General features: G+C 40.1%; 1 protein-coding gene across 1 annotated transcript in view; it reads left to right on the forward strand.

Moving 5' to 3' along the window:
* LOC108571526 (ubiquitin-like protein 3) overlaps positions 1-17486 on the forward strand; it is a 117835-nt gene extending 100349 nt beyond the window's left edge. The window contains exons 2-4 of the mRNA XM_017933587.1: positions 11437-11545; positions 14139-14303; positions 17072-17486. Of these exons, the coding sequence (XP_017789076.1) occupies positions 11437-11545; positions 14139-14303; positions 17072-17136 (339 nt within the window). The 3' untranslated portion in view covers positions 17137-17486. The remainder of the gene's footprint in view (positions 1-11436; positions 11546-14138; positions 14304-17071) is intronic.
* Positions 17487-18277: the final 791 nt, after the last annotated feature.

Raw genomic sequence — 18277 nt, forward strand, 5'->3', positions numbered from 1 at the left:
TTTTCGAAAACGGATCAGAATTGTTATGCACTCGGATGTGTATTCTATCCACACTACGTGTGTCTCGTAGGTTAGACGTGCACACGCGAAACGACACGCTACTACCTATTTCCGCGTGAAACACCCTCTTTCTCGAGTATTTACGTAATGACGCGGTGACCTGTTTCAGCCGGCTCTTAAGTATGTAAATTGCACGGAATTACTATTGTGCCGGGCGCGTTAAGCTTCTTATTCAAATTGTTGCTTTTAATCTTTTCCCGCTGGCCGATCTAACACGTTTCGGAACAACGGTGTCTCGATTAGTTTCTCGTAAGCCCTAGCGAACCGCTTTTCCATTCCGTATTCTGATATCTGACATCTGGATTTGCTTCTTACAACCCTCGTTGCAACTATAGAGCGAGACTGTAGCGCGACTATAGCGAGACTATAGCGCGCAACGTCTCACCCAAGGAGAAGAAACGAGAGAGTAATGAATTCTTGGTTTCGTACTTTAAATTAATAACTTTATTCTCGATACAGTGTGTAGACGGTGTACACATTTCGATGTTTATTCATATTCCACAGATGGATATAATATTAAAGAGATTTCAGTTTATTCGAAATTTATTCGATTCATTTGACGTATATTAATTCGCACGATTTAGCTGTTGATTTTTGTTAACGTTGGAGTTGTGTCGAGAGTGAACTTGTTATTAAATATTAGAAGTGCGGTTTATTTCATCATTTGGCGTGTATTTGCCGGGATATATATTTGCACGAAGATAATTGCTGCAAATATTGAGACCCGGGTACCAACGGAAACGCAATTTACCCCTGGCTGATTATATAACTGTTATCTGTGTGATAAGCCTGATATTTTATGTTCTAGAGAAAAAAGTATGTTCCCTGAAATTATTTTTGAAATATTACTTTACCAAAGGGGGGATATCGTAAAGTGTTTTATTCGATGAAATAAAGCTGGTAGATTTTGTTGAAAATTATTTTGCAAAAATTAATGTTCACTTTTGAAAGAAATATGTAATTCGATGTGAAATTATTAAAACCTCGGTGTGTAACACGTAGATTATTAATCGCAGAATATGTTACAACATGAAAGATAATCACAGTCTAATCTCCCAGATATTACTCTTTAAAGCTATACATAATTTCTCATAAGTATGACTGTCATTAGTCGAGTCAAGATCCAAACGATCTACTCCACTTTTAACATTATGAGTCATTAGAAATACGAGTACACGGATTTCACTCTCTATACAGAAACGTATAGCAATCTCTCTCTCTCTCTGGGCGTATTTATACCTGCTCTTGTTGCCAATAATATTCGTCAGGTAAAAACTCGCAAGAAATTTGTCGATTCATCGTTCTACCGTCTAAGTACCTTCTTTCGATGATAGATCGGTCCTTTCTCCTCCAAGTGAAAGCAGTGAAAGCCAAATGAGACGCATACTTAGAAGGAAAAAAAAGGAAAAAATAAAACAGATATGTAATATACGTTAGTTCAATAGATTCTAATGGTCACAAGCAACAATCACTATACCATTATATATATATATCTATTCAATACAATTCATACCAATCATATAATTCTGCTAAAATACATTCTACTAGCTATCAACTGCAATTGTCAATTTCAGTTCATCACACTTCCAAACAGCAAGCTTCATTTTCATGTACGTCCTTCTTCTATTATTAGTATAACATTCAAACATATTCCTCGTTTGATGTTACGTAACAAACATGGTGTGATTATTATAATACTTTCACTGTACTAAAAAATTGTAAAAAAACGGAATTAATCGTAAAAAGTATATGTAAATGTCCTTAGTAATATATTTAAGCTGTAACGGACATCATAGGAAGGTTTCCTAACCTTAAAAATCCCGCGGCGAAATGTAAGCTACACGATCTCTGTAAATTATCGTCTATTCCATTCTTGCTATTTCGTAAAAAAAGTAAAAAAATAAGAATTGACAAGCAAATTGTCAACGACGTTACTCGACATTTTCTGCAACTTGTCGATCCGAAATGGTCAGAGAGGCTCGAGAGAGCACGTCTCGAGCCTTGAATGTCAGCGCGTCAGCAGCACGATGGCAACATCGCAGCAACGCCGTCCGCGAGATGCGATGAAAAACGATATCTGAACTCGCCGAGCGAAATAGTGTCGCCTACATAGTGGCGACACAAGAGCGAGGCTCATTCTTGCATGGACGTTTTACACTCGAGCCACTCTCAAGTGTAACGCTTTGCACGAGTGCAACTCTGACCTAGAATTTTAAAGACGTATTTCTTAGATTCGCCGTTCTAACATGACCATAATAAACCATAGCCTTCACGCGCCGGATTCCAAAATGACGGAACGAGTTCGCTCGTCGTGAATCAGAGCTTTGTTGCCTTGAAATTATTAACAGCTTTTGCTATACACACAAAAGTCACTTCTTTAACCCATTCAAAGGAATAACGAATGATTGTAATTACTGCTACTTGTTAGTTAGCTATTTTTACCTTGAAGGCAAGTTTTCAAAGGATAACGTTTTTCAAGCGGCAACACAAATTCCTCGGGTATATTTGAAAAGAGAGATTTTCACGTATTACGCAAAAAATTTTATTTGAAAAATCATGTGCAAAAGATGTTCTGTAAATCGAGAGAAATGAGAAACTCGTATTTCATGAACATGATATATGATGATCCTTTTCCACTAGAAAAACACAACACAACCAACAGTCTAATTTTAATGTTCGATCACCGTAACACGTGGGTCGGAAGGTATTCTTTCCCCTATAACTCAGCAAGGGATTATTTCACGCGTATTTGTTTAATGGATAAACGTCTTAATGGATTCATTATGCTCCACGCCATAATTAGCTTAGCGGGGCACCAAGGATGCACGAGTGTTTTGAAAGTGACTTTGAACAGATGTCGAATGTATTCGAGAGAAACAAAAAACGATTGGTATCGACTTACAACCGATCCCCGGACCTTCAGTGTTTTTTCACCGAGAAGTAGAAAGACGATGAAATACGAGCCTCTCGGCTCTAGCCAGGTTACGCCTACGTCTGCTCGACTAAATAGGGTGATCTTTTGCGCGACAAGACCTGGAGTACCGTTTGTCGGTCAATAAAGGAAATTTTTGAGTTCCTAGTGAACCACCGGTTACTCTCCTGCCCTCTACCGTTCGACAGTTACACTAATTTTCTTTTAATACAAGATGCATCTTGAGTCTAATATTGTGTAAAATGAAAATTATTGATAAAAAAAAGAAGATACTATTTTTATATAGTATTACATTCGTTAAAAGTAGTTCAATTTGTGGTTTAATTTGTGTGATACAGTTAGTAGAACCTAGTGAGCTGTCAACTTTCAAACGTAGGAGAAAGGAGAATGCTTATGCACGTGGCCTTACCTGTTGATGTATTCCTGAATGTTAATAGCTAGTAAAAAGCAAAAGGTAAAAATATAATGGCAGTGAAACTAAGGGCACTTTTTGTATTATTTTTTGTGTACTAAGGAAGAGTACATGACGGAACATTTACGTAACAGAAAGTATCAGTTGTGAGGTTTGGAGTGTAACGAACATTTGAACAATAATTTTCAAATTATTGGTTGATTAATAAATGAAAATGTGATTAGTAGATTCTAAAGGATGTAGCATTACGTTACACTAAAAACATCGTTTCCTAACCTTACTTTCTAAAGAGATTTCAAAAAGCGTACCAAATGAAAGACGGCGCGGTGCACTACAGCAGCGTAGGTCATAAAAACGTTGAGAAGAAATGTCATTTCCAATAACGAAGGTTGTCATCGCGAATACACAATTATTTTTTTTCTCATCACTTTACATCTTGCCCTTGTTGCGGGAGAAGAACATCGTATTTCCGTCGCTTTTCACCGGCAGGCGAATGGAAAAGGTGTATAACGAAGCACGCGGCTGGGCTCGCGCGCTGTGTTCGTTACGTTCGCTTAACGAGTGCTTTAACACTCGAACTGTGTAACGAGTACACTTAACCTATCTGCATTGATAAGCGTGCCGCTAGATTTTCGCAACCTTGATCCTAATCAAGCAGATCGCGACTCTGGTGGCGTCTAAGCGAACACAGGAATTCCATTGAAAATAATATTTCAAAGCGCGTATCGCCTCGTAGCGGGCTTGTGTATAATCTCCGCTGCTTTGAGGGGGAAAAAAATTGTTGTATACGCTTGTGTATACGAGCGCGCCGTTCGTAATAGACGAACATTTCTGCCGTGGCCCCGTTGTCTATTTCGAATCGTTTCTCTCGCCTCTGCCCTTTTTTTTTCCTCTTTTTATTTTTTTTTATAAAATCTGAATTTCACGTCGCGTACCACGGATGTGACACTTTTTGACACATTTGCCGCGCGCGCTCTTGAGCGTTGCTCCGTGTGTATTATCGATAAAAGTGGAACCAAATGCATCGCCCGTGTGTATTGTAATATTATTTTTGGCATGGTGGACAAGAGACACGTGAATTTCGAGTGGTTTTCGACGTTTCGATGTTTTACAACGAAAGATGTTTTATTATATTTTTTTTTTATTCTTTTGAATATTTTAGAGAGAAATCGAAGGGACTGGATCGTGAAAAAAATGCTAGTTCGAGTTCGTTAGACTCGCCGTCTGCTTCACGCGCGACAATTCGAATCGACGTGAAATGGATAGAGTGGACATTGGTTGCATTTGACACGGTGAAATGCTTTTCTAGCGCGCGCGAATAATTTGCAGAAGAGCGGGCATTGTGTGCTCTCTGCGCTTAGAGTGAAACTGAATACTAACGGGGGGGGGCACACACCGCAAGTAAAATTGAAAGCTTGCGGACTGGCAGGGGTGGTTGAACAAAGCATTTTGGGAATTGTTAACCTGTTAATTAAGAAAGATAAGTTGATTCTATATGTGAAATTTTAATAGTTCCTATAATTCCTATAATTCCCTAACATTGAAACATGAAAAAAATTATGCACGCACTGGGAAAATTCCTATTTTCCATTTCGTTAGATTTTCATCAGAAATAAATTAAATTTCCACCGTAACCAAAATAAATTGCTTCATCTTTATTCATTTCTGCGTGCCAAAAAAAAAAAGCTGAACAAAAATACAACGAGAGAGGGGTGGGGATAAAGGGAAAGGAACGAGGAAAAGCACAACGAAATTTTAAAATTAACGCAATTACCACCACATCACGAATACGTGGAAATATTTATTCAGAAAAAGTTCTGCTCGTGTACCCTACTAAAACTCCCGTAAAATTCTGCATATTTCATAAAAACGATCAAACCACTCGACCAATCTCAATTCTCCGATCCGTGGGTAAATTATTCATACCGTCCGCCCGAAAAAATCAATTTCCACGTTGAAGGAAATCATGTTCCGCAGATTCCAGTAACCAATTGAAAGCTAACTGGCCAGCAGGCGATCGCAGGGAAGCGGTGAGAATTTTCGATTGTTAGGATTCCGTGTTCCGAAATTCAGCTTCTGCAAACAGAGCCGGTTTCCATGTTACCGATAGTAGAGGATGGGCCGATCGTTGGAATCGGTGCTCGTGACACGATGCATAATACAAATTGGTGTTCTCGTGTCTGGTTTCCGGACGACGAGTTCTCGGTGACGATCGATGGGTCCACGTTCGATCGTTCTCTCGGGAATAGTGGCACGTTGTTATTACAAGCGATGGCCACAGGCGAGCTGCTTGTGCTGCTGCTGCTGCTGCTGCTGCTGGTCCATTAATTAGTAGCGAAATTGGTTTAAAATGGATTCGTCCGTAATTCGCTGAAAACATTCTGTAATAACACAATGTCCATTATTCTTTTTTTTTTTTTACATCTTGTTTTCCATTCGTCTTCTTTTTCGTGATTTTTTTTTCTTACCATCTCATTTCTGTGCACAAGTATATATCTCTGTGGCCTGGTTCTTTCCAAAATTGCTTCGGCAGTCGCGTTCGTCGAAATTATATTCAACACGATTTCAATATGCATTTCAGGGAACCGAGGGAAATCTGCGAGACGGCGTCGTCTCTCCATTGAATCACGGCGACCCGCGCTACTCCATTACCGTCGTAATTTCGTTTTCTGTTTTATCTGCGGCGGATATCTTCCCAATCTGACCGGCACGAAACGAAGTTAACAGACATCTAGCGATAACGATGTAATTCTCTTCTTTATTCGTGTTTTTTTTTTTTTTTTTTTTTTTTTTTTTAAATTTTTTTTTTTTTTTTTTTTTTTTTTTTTTTTTTTTTTTTTTTTTTTTTTTTTTCAGATTGATAATGTGTGAATTAATTGTGTGAATTAAAATATTCAAGATTATCTTGTTTTTTTATTCTTGATATTTAAAGATAGAAAGATGTCTTATTAGATTTAGTTTGGTTAATATGTATGCATTTAAATTGAGCGTATTATGGTGTCAGTGAAGGATTAAAATGATTTATCATATCGAAGTTTTAATACAGGAAGCATAATATGAAATTGGAGATATGTCGTGGAATTTTCTAAATAGAATAGATAAGAAAACGTGCAATAAATGCTGATATGTAAATGTTTGTAAATTTTTAACAGCTATGAAATTTGTTCGCATGTCAAGGTCCAGTAAAAACCGGACATCTAGAAAAAGCAGGAGTGCATGGGTAATCTAAATGAATAGCCATACTAGTATGTTAATTAACTTCTATCTCGCAAAGAAATATGAATAAGTACGTACACCCGCATATAGTGCATTAAACGAGGTTTTAGGGACTTTTATGAATATGCAAATGAAAAATATACTAGGGCAGTATTTTTACGTGATTCAGATTTCAAAAAGTAGGAACATTCTACACTTTTCAATATACGTCTATCGTAAAAACATAACCTAAAAATACTCAAGAAATACAAATTGCAATTGAACCAGAGAAACTGTAACGTCAACGAAAGTACTCATTCTTACCAATCGTTAAAAAAATAAATAAATAAATCGTTATTCTCCATAGATATCATATCGCAACGCGATAATTACCCAAAGAAAGACGACGACGAAGAAGAAACAGAAGAAGAAGAAGCAGAAACGAAGTGTCGAGCGCGCGAGGTGCGTCTCGGTTCTTTCCTTCAAAGCCCCCGAAACTCGTCGAGCAAATAAAGAAAGGACCATGCCGGTGCAATGGCGAAGGCCGCCGCTCTCTATGCATTCACCTTTTGAAGCGGCACTTCTCAAAGCGTCACTTTACGAACCATCCAACTGCGTTACGAGAACGCTCGTTCCCGCGTCGAGCAAGGCTTCTTCCCTTTCACCCTTTTCCTGCCGTACCCGTCGTGACAGCAGCACGACTGCCAGGCTGTGCACACGCGTGTGCAACACACCCGTCGATATTTCCCGTTTTTATTATTAATCTCCTGCCTCGTTCGCCCTAACCAGCTCGTCTTTTCTTAACAGATCGTATACACACGTCCATATTTAACGTCGTCCTCTATCGGCGTACACTCAGCGCCCTCTTCTTTTCCCCCTCCCCCCCCCCGCCGTTTTCCCCCCCACCATTACCACCGCTCTCTTCGTTCGTCTCTTTCGTCCCTCTGTTCTCCCTCTCTACCTCCCTGGTCGTTTTATCTTTGAGAACTAATTGTTACTGAACGTGCGGTTGAACTTCTCCACGCGGAGGAGCCCGGGAGGCCGGAAAGTGTTGTCAAGCTGAAACAGCTTTCCCCCCACGGGGGCTTTTTAAAAGCATCCAGTCGTGGATGACGCATCAGGTAGCATACCCTGTCTTTCTCTCTCTTGTTCCTCACTCGCCGTGTGTGCACAGCGAACGTGTGCGCGCGGCAAAAAACCGAGTATCGAATGCTACCGCATGAATAAATCCCTTTGAAGTTTCCATTACCCACGCTTCACCCCGAAAAATCTCGCAGCTTCCAACCCTTTAAACCGACCTGCTTGTGCCTCCTCGTCGTCATCTGTCTACCACGGCGTCCATCGCGTAGGCGGGTTTAAGGAGAGATGCTGGTCTAGACGTTTTCTTTGAGAATTTTTTTTTTTGAAGAAAAGAAAAGACTTAGAGATATGAAATTTCTTGCAATACAATTCTTACTATTTCTCGTATTCTGTTGTATTTTTCTGTGTGTCAGAAAAAGTTCATATTTTGTCGTCTTGTTTTATTTTATTTTCCTGAGAAAAAAATATTGATCTTCGAAACTTTTTATCGAAATTTCTTTTTCTAGTTTATTTTCTTCGAAGAAATATTAATTTTTAAAAAATCATAATTTTTTGAATGTTTTACATTCTTGATCATCTCTCTTGGACGAAAATCTTGAACACAGGTGCAGCAGCCAAGTTTGTTACCCTCTATATTCTTGTCTGTAGTTGAACCAGGAACAACAGAATGATGGTAGAGGGGAAAGTGGAAGCAGTGCACGTGTTTCGACGTGTCGCGTGGGACAGGCTTTTGTGCAGAACGGGTCGAACACGATGCGTCGCTGAAAATATTTGCCCGGTCTATCGTTAGCTACGGGGTCCCTTTTCGTACGGATTAATTATAAAGTACGAACTAACGGCATTAGCGCGTGCCACAGCGGAGTTTTGCATAGCATTAAATTCTGTTTATGGCTGTACGGCCCGAAGCCAGTTTTACGACTCGCCGCCGCTAATTAATTTCCTATTACACCCTGGTGGAAATTCACCAACCCTCTCGGGGGTAACCCCGATTTGTCGTGATTTAAGTGATGTGTTCAGAAATCAATTTTTTTGTTTTTCTTAATAATTGAAGTTTTAAAAGTTGTTGACGTTGCGCGTTAAATACTTTTTATTATTCTTTGTCACTTCTTAAAACTGCATTCTATTCGATTTCACAAAAATGGCTATTAAGTTTCTATTATGTGCAGTTGGAACATTCCAGGTACAATTTCAAATCTTCGAGTTGCATTGAATGCTCATTACTGCAATGGAATAAGAAACATGAAAAACTTAAAAGAGAACGGTAGAACGCGATAGAGTAACGCGCACAAAAGAGCGTATTGTAAAGAAAAGGGGTACTAAAAATAGAATACCATGGAGCATTATTGCAAAAGAACACATTTCTAGTAGAAACGTTCAAATAATGTTGGGTGAAGTATCGTTATGTCAGAACAACGAATGCATCAGCGGTAAGTCCGCATAAGGATCGATGTTTCAGAATCGATCCCTACTTTTTCCGCGCTGATAATAAGCCTCGGAGAAGTTAAGACTTTCTTGGAATAAATTTTTTCCAGATACTAAACGAAAAAAAGTTATTTCAACAGATCGTTCAAGTTCCATTTTCATTGTTAACTGTATCAGTCGTTTAATGTAAAAATATCTCGTAGACATAACCTAAATAAGATTTCAGGAAACACAGAAGAAAAAATTATTACATTTCTTTACCACAACTCGACTTTTTTATTTAAAAAAAAAAAGACTGCACAAACATGATAAATATAAATTTTAAAAATCAAGTACTATTTTTTAAGTACGAAAAATTGTGGTGATTAATCGAAAATAGCAGTAACGAATAACAATCCTATTAGGTATTATCTAATTTCACCCTTCTATTCTATTTATATAAAGACTGTTAAGGTCACCGTCATTATAAATAGATCGATCAGAAGCGCGGATAAATTCAAAAATTCCCGCGTCAGGTTGGACGGCAGCGGGAGCAAGGGCGTAGTCGCAAGGGCACAGCTCTGGAAGGCTTACGTGCCAGCGTGCGATTATTCGCGGCCAGGCGACAATGATTTATGCCGTAGCAACTCGAGCAGCGGATTCTTGCGACCGCAGGAACCGCGAGGGGTCACGAGCTACATCCCCTCCTCTCTCTCTCCCTCTCACTATCCGTCTCTCTTCCTCTCATAGGACGACCGCGAGTCTGGCTTCGTCGGTAATTATTTATGTTGGCCGGTCTTCGCGCGAGACGGTAATTGAATTTGCGTTCGCCGTGGAACGGCCACTGACCGTAATTCGTCGGCCGTTGAAATGGAGAGAGGAAAAGAGAGGGATAGAGAGAGAGAGAGAAAAACGGAGAAACCGAGACGATTAATACGGTCTTAATTGTCCTCGTCGTCGCGCGAACGAAACGTGGTCGGTGATGCGCTTAGAGCGACGCCAATTGAAGTCTCGTTAGGGAGAATCTTGGCTCGTCTGGATGCAGAATTTATGGACATACGTTGGCGATTTTTTTGCGAACGACGTGAAATATGCTCTTTCGAATGGAAGTTTTTAAGTGGTTCAATGGGGAGATTGATTACAATGCTTCGCTCGTCGTTGATACGTTATAAATTAATCATTGGGCGGAAGAACGAAATGAATTCTCTTCGCGTGTCGTGGAAAATAGTAAATGGTCGTAAAAGTAATTGATTATTCTGTCACGTAAAATTTGTTACCTTTCACAAGAGAAAGAAAAATAATGATCGTGTAAAGTGGTTATCCACTATTTGAACAATTTGGAAAACCACCCGTAACCAAGAAAACTGGAATTCATTTTCTTTATTCCGTTCCATAAGCTATCTAAAGTAAATTTAACCAATGTCACGCCATCCAGCGTGTATTTCTAAAAGTTGCAACACCGTCGGCTATTTGCCACACAAGATAAATGTATCAACGCGCTCGTAACACGAAACTTACCAGCCAGAGAAAAATTTCGCTTTTCGACGTGTTTACCGATTGGTGGCGCGGCTACGTGACCGAAACGCAAAAGTCAGGCTCAAGGGTTTAGGACAAAGTCGGGACTAATTCCCTTTCATACGTGTCCCTACGTAAAGATAGATAAGAAGCGGACCATATATGTACATACACCGTGAACTGTAAATACCATTCGTGGCCCTTTCCGCCCGAGGTTCCCCGTCACGAGCCTTTTTTCAACGTTCCCTCTGCGTGTCCCCTCTCTTCTTTCTTCTTTATCCTTGCAACCGCGTGTATCGTGAGGCGGCCTGTTTCGTGGACCCTTGACGTAAGAGAGATACGCCACAGAGGGGCGCGACATTTGCGATTCAAAGTGTTCACAGTGAGGAAATGAAGATTAAGGGCAGAGGGTTTAAACGAACGGGAATTACGACACGTGTACTGGTGCGAGAGGGCGCAGAGGGTGCTACAGATGTGATCTATAGTCGCTGCTGTCGCTTTTGTCCGGGTTCATTTTGTAAGTCAATATTGCAGCCAGAGGCGAAGAATTGCTCTCCCTCGTATGTTTTAACGTTAACTGGACAGTGACATGAAGATTTGAGTGTTTTGCAAACGAACAGATTGATAGGTTAATGGAATTGTTTGGATGAATTGCACATAGAGATTTATTCTCGTCTTAATGTTCGCTCACTGAAGTGCTTACTTTTCTATGATGTATAACGTGTTGGTTTTAGGTTAGGTTAGACGTACTAAACGATTCACTCTACGAGAATATTATAAATAGCACACGATGAAAAAAGACAGATATTAATGATCACTCGGTTTTTGTTCTATTTTACAGATAAATCTACGCCTCATTCTTGTCAGCGGTAAGACAAAAGAGTTCCTATTCAGTCCAAGCGACTCTGCGGGGGACATAGCGCACCATGTGTTTGAAAACTGGCCGGAAGGTAGGTTACTATTGGATTTCATTTCGAACATAACCCAAAAAAAAAAAGAAAAACGAACTCTACACTCGTATCCCTAACCAACTGCACGCTATTTATTCCATTAAAAAAAGAAAGAAAAAAGGGAACAAAATGTTTTGAAAGTAAAATGAGATTCACGAAAGTCAGTATGTGTCAACTGTCATATAGTGTATTCACGAGATAGTCAGAGAGAGAACAATGAACACAAGACAGTCCGATTAAGCGTCCTGTCGCGTTAATCTATCACTCGAAATTTCCCTCGACGTGGTGTGTCATCGAAATTCCCTTATCATCGAGAAACTCGATGGAAGTGTCGCGTTTGTCAAGGCTCGCTCGCACAATTATCCGCACAACATCCGTATAGACCGGTGCGCAGCTCACGTGATATATTAGACGAGAAACGTATCTTTCTATCGATAAATTAAACGCAGTTTATCGTTCGTCCTGTCTATAACGGTGTTGCTTCACGCTTGTATTTTCGTCGTTCGTCACTGTCGAGCTACGCGGAGCATGAAAGTGCCGGAATTGAAAATACCCGCGGAAATATATAGGCCGTGAAACATCGCCGCCTATCGGTGAGATATATCAGCAGAGCACGTAGTGTACAATTCAATTAGACACGCCGCGTAACGCGAAATTGTGAAACGAGCGAGGTTAAAAATTTCGAAACGCCTTGAGAAACTTGTAAGCATGATTTATCGTGCGACGACGTGGTCTCCGAGTGAAAATTGTGCTGGGACAGAGAGAAAAGAATGGCAAGGGAAATTTCAGGAATATGAATAAATTGTTCGTTGCGTCATGATCATTATTCTGGATATTCTAAGAAAAGATGGCGTATATGTGTCGCGTGTTGTGTTCGTTTATTGGAAATCTTTTTTCTCAATATCTTTTGAAATTAATTATATGTAATAAAATAAGATTAATAAAGTAATAATAAAGATGATCCAATTTTTTTTTCTCTCTTTCATTCTACTTTAATTTTGTACGACTTTTTAACACATAGATACTAGCCTTGGTTTTTCGTAGTTCGAAAGAAAAAGAAATCTCGTACTAGCAGTACAAACTGCTTCTCTGTCCCCCGAAGCTTTAAATACTGCAAAAGGCGAATCGCGAGCACGCAAAGCTTCCATTCTTTTAAAGCAGAGTGTTTCGATGCAAATCACACAGCGATGCTTAAGAAAGTAACCTGTTTAATATTGAAATGCATTCACCGACCGTATCTTCTGCTATCTCGAATTGTCGCGTCGGAATTGCTCTGGCTGGTTTTAAAGACACGGGAAAGAGAAGTTGTAACGTTGATAGAACGATCCTATTAACTTTCGTTGCCGTTTTCGAGAAATTCGGTAACTAACTGCACCCGGGATACTCGGTATACGTCGGATTGCGTTGTAATTACCGTAATCTTCTCACGAACAGTCGCTTTTTCTCTTCAACACAATCCGTGATAATTCAGTCCCGTGTGACTTCATCTGATACCTCATAATTAGTATTCATGGTTGCGTACGTATAACACATATTTGCATATTTGTTTCGTACCGCAATGTGTTTTGTCGTGTTATCTATTCTTCACGATAAATTACGAGCATTGAATTATGTATATTACAAACGGTAGAAAATAATTCGTATTAACGCGCGTCATATAAAAACGAAGTATCGAAACATTCTGCGATAAAAAAAAATGTATCGTGTTTTATTGAATGTACAATTTGAAAAATGGAGAACAATTAATTCATTGAAAAACGAACATGGATAAAATCAAAAAATTTAAACGCGCGTAACTATTGTTTCTACTTTTAATTCATATCTCATCTTTATGTTACCACATGGAGGTACATAGTTGAAGTCATAACGGCGTAAGTCATATTTCCGAAAATTTCGACGTAAGTGCTGAAACGCAACTTACTCGTGCGAAACTGTTGAATAAGCCAAGTGTGAAGGTAAGTTACCATTGTGTGATAAAGTAGGAAATGTTGATGCTGTGGAATTTATTCGATCATTTCTAATAACATTCTCTGTTTCTCAGAATGAGAAAATTGTGACTTACGCCACTGTGACTTTAACCACCTCGTATATAACCTAGAAGAAACACATAATTCCATACAGGAATGATTTTCTCCTCTTGTATCTCCACTCCGGCGTGTACACCTTCGAGAAACACATTACATCGTGCGCAACCTTCTTACCTTTCATATCCACAATAAAATCCACTCGAAATCCCTGTGCTCGGTGTTCTGTGCCTTCTTTACACCGTCGACAACTAAATCCAGACGGTGACGACGACGAGATTTAAAAAAGAAGGACGGGGCCAAAGGTTTCACGTTCACGGAACGTGTGCCCGGGAAAGAGGGCTGATGAAATTATCAACGCGAAGGCATCCGCGCGTTTTCCGGGCCAGCGGGCGCCGCTTCTTTTTTTTTTTCTCAAGCTCGTTATCGTCGTCGCCGTCGTGGTTGTGTTGTGCTCCGGCGTCTCGGTAGTCGGCGGTGGAGAAAACTCGGAAAATGTTCGAGGCAAGGACGTGTATGTGTGTGTGTGTAGTCTGATACGAGGCTCTCCTCGCTCTTTGTCTTTTCAGACTGGGCGGAAGAAGCAGTCGCTAAAGCGGAGATCCTGCGGTTAATCTACCAGGGCCGTTTTCTGCACAGCAATGTCACGCTCGGTGCTCTTGGGCTTCCTTTCGGGAAAACCACGGTGATGCATCTGGTCCCACGAGAAAATCTTCCCGAGCCTAATTCTCAAGGTAAATCATCGAAATGCTGCGCATTTACATTGTCCGGTAGGAAAATAAAAGATAAAGTTTCAAGTCTGTGGGGATGAGGGAGTGATGGGGGTATGGGGTGAGAAAGAGAGAGGGAGGGAAGAGAGAAAGAAAGAGAGGAAGGAAAGAGGGAGAATGAGAGGAGAAAGGAAGAGAGAATGAAAGGAGAGGAGAGACGAGAGCATGAAAGAGAGAGACTGTGCTGCAAGCAAAATTGCAACGTGGTTTAATCCTCGGACCAGCGAATGATGATCTTGAAAGAACATGACTGGTGGGGATGGCTATACGTCGTTTCGACCTCGAGCATGTGAAGTGTACTTTGTAGACGTTTCTTGAAAATTTGGAAACATTTTTGCTACTTCATCACATATGTTAATTATTTATTTGATTTTGCACAGTGAATAGAGCAAAATTTCTGGTTACCATTCGCTGCACTTCCAAACACCCGTAACTTTCTGATACTAGTACAACCTTACTTTGAAACATATTGCACTTTGCGAGCCACGCAATTAACGCACTATACACACCAGTCGGTACGATTAACAAAAACAACAAGCAACTTCTAGTACATACATCCATCCATGCAACAAATGCTCCTCCAGCTAATTAATCAAGAGTATCCACGTTACTTTGACCGGTATTATAATATATTATACAATTGTGTTGTGTTTGCAACCATTCACGGTTACACGGTGCGTTTCCATTGTTACACGCAATATTGTTCATTATCTCAGAAAATATCTAACAGCCTCGCGATTTTCATCGCGCATACAGGGTGAGTCCGTTAGTAAGTGTGCACACTTAAGCATTTCTGTTAAATTTCAAAACAAAAAAATGAATACTGGAAAAAAAGGACACTGTATAAACGCAACGGTAGCAAATTATTGTTGAAAATTTTCAAGGTGGTTTGAAGGTCACTTAAATTCTTGTTTCACGACCACCGTGTATTATTTGTTGCGCGTACTTTTATAACGAGAACCAATGACCTTCAAACGACCTTGGAAAATTATGTCAAAGAGTAATTTATCGTACCGTCACATTTGACCTTTTAAACAATGTTATTACTCCCCTTGATATTCCGCTTCGGGTATATACACGCTGTCGTCCAAAAAAGTTTACAATCGCTCGTCTAGTCGTATCGATATCTAACCTCTTGCCAATCGATCACCTAGTAATTTTTCTATTCATTCGTTGTTTCTTTAACTTTCCCCCGAAGAAATTCTTGCGGTTCCTTGCGACGCGCAGTGAATCCAAACTCTTTAAACTGTAGTGCATATTTCTCGGAATTTCCGTTTCCCGTGACTCACCCTGTATAACAGCGCCGCAGACGGTTCGAAGCGAGCCGGACACGAGGGTTAAAGAACAACCGTGAACGTGTGCACGGATACTTTATTTTATTATACACGGCTCACGTGCCTCGCGGAATAAACATGCAGCGCCTGTTTGCACACTCTCGAATACATTGTTTTTCTTTCCCCCGAGCGGGCTCGTTAATCCTGTTACCTCTATATATCGGATGTGCACTCGAGATAACATCGATATATCTCGTTCCCCATAACCTCCCATGCAAATTTGTACTTTCATCTTATTCCTCCTTATTGCATATACATCACTTCGTGTCCACGTATTTTAAAACCACTTTTGCAGCAGTCATCGTCGATGAATAATTAGGCAGCAACGTGTGTTATGTAAGAAAAAGATGCGTGACTATTTAGTTCAAGAATCGGATAATCACGGTTCCTCTCAGTCGGTAAAATCGATTTCGGGAGTTCATCGTTAGACCGTGTCGATATTTACTCTGAACTGTTACGGTAAAGTAGTTGTTATATAATTGACGTTGATTCATTTTGGATAAGATTGGGGAGTGATGTAAATTATACATTCAGATAATTGTGAAATTATAACAAAATATCTATTCCTACAATCTAAAAAAAAATTCTTTTATACAATCACTGTATAATTCGTAATATAAAACCAACCTAACCTAAAATTCCCGATCACATTTTTCCTAATTACAGGTCTCCTGCCTAACGGTGAATACATGTACATCCAGCCCGACAGTATATACTTACCCTGAATACAGATAAGCAAAACCTTTGAAAAAAAATTCAATGTATCCTAAATTCCAAAGCGTCCAAGATCACGTCTATGCAATACACCACAGTCCTTGTTCCTGGCCTCGAATCACACCGTAATCGTGGTAAAGAAATCACGTGGCAGAACTCACGGTATTTAATTATTGTTTACTTCGAGATATTGCCTTTGTTATTGTTGCTGACAAATATCCTCTATGCTCGGTAGGCACGACAACTCGCGACGATTCTTATCCTGTTTCCTTCCTCGAGAAACGAAAATACAGAGAGTGAGGGAAGGGAAATGCGTGTCTAGATTTACGGTCCGATGGCGGAAGTCGAGGACAACGGTCCTTTCGTGCACGCGGAAAAGAATGACTGCTCGCCGGCAACGGAAACATTGCATTTAGTTAGAAATGACAAACGCGTACGTCACGCTGCGTAACACCAGGATTAAATATAGTACACTCGCGTGCTTGTCATTTCTTCTTACATTTTACATTTTTATTCGTTACATTTGAATCGATAGAGAGGAATACACAGAATTGCACAATATGTTTGTTTTTTTTTTTTTTTTTTTTTTTTTGTAGTAAATTTTGACTTCATGGATCTTTGTTATTGTAAATATTCGTATGATCTTAGAATTGATTGAATAAAACCATTGATTCTATGTTACAGATCAGAGGCAAAAGAGTAAAGGCGGCGGGAGTAGTTGCTGCTCAGCTTCCTGTTGCATACTTTAAAGAAAACGTCGGCTGCCCTGGATATATTTTGAGGTCGTTCTATGCGAGAGCCAGCTCCCACGTTCTTCAAGCTGAGCCATGGTTTCTAAGGTTTCGATGCTGGTGTATCATTGTTAGTGGCTGAGCCTCGTGAGCAGTGTAGCAAAATGAAGTTGTCGCACCCTTGTCGCCAATTCGCATAGTATAAATTCATACGAAACAAGAAAAAGAAAAGAAATGGAAGATTTATGTTGGTGTTCGGCCGCGTCGCACGTTAAATAAAACGACAAAATAACGTTGGGCGCCACTGTCCCAGGTGAACAAATTTCAAACAACATCGTCGTCGTCGTCGTCGTCGTCGTCGTCGTCGTCGTCGTCATCCTCTCGTGAATGAAAAAAACAATAGAATTCTAGAAGAAAATTTTAAAGCAGGATCTATGTATGTCTGTTGTAATGTCGCGTGGAAATTTTGACGATGTAACCCATGATCAGAGCCAAATCACATAATACACGCATACAAGATATGTTTCCCCGTTTTGTTCGCTAGTACCATGTACTTGATCAGTGTTCTCACACTAGAAAAAAGCTATTTATAACCCATTTAACGACAGGAGATCGTGGTTGAGCTCGTTTTTAAGAATACCAACGACTTTGTTCAGATCTATGGACATCGGGACGCGTAACGTCGAGACGCCGTTCGACTCTCCACGGTCCAGAAATCGAGAGGAAGTTACGCGTCTCGAGGGACATCGACCAGCCAGCTCGGATTGGTTCGTTAAGCAGACGCGGTCTCCTGTTAATTACACGACTTACTTGAAAAGAAACAAATGAGATAATTCTAGTAAGATAAATTTTCGTCAAAAGAGATTAGGTCGTAGAGAGCCTCTCGAGAAGAAGAAAGGGGAGCGAGTGAAAGAGGTACGCTCTCTTGAACGGCGCTACACGATGCTTAGAAACTCAACCACTATCCGACTATACTGCAGCGTTAAATAGTAATTATTATTGTAGATGGGATCCGCGTGTGTGTTTGTGTATGAATGAATGTTTGTCGCGTTTGAAAGGTCGGCGAAATAAGAGAGAGAAAGAGAAATCGAGCGAAAGAGAGCAAGAGAGAGAGAGAGTGAGAGATAAATTTATGTTGTGATATGCAGGTAGTGAATAT

This window comes from Habropoda laboriosa, unplaced genomic scaffold (genome assembly GCF_001263275.1).
Source record: "Habropoda laboriosa isolate 0110345459 unplaced genomic scaffold, ASM126327v1 scaffold40, whole genome shotgun sequence".
Lineage (NCBI taxonomy): Eukaryota > Metazoa > Arthropoda > Insecta > Hymenoptera > Apidae > Habropoda > Habropoda laboriosa.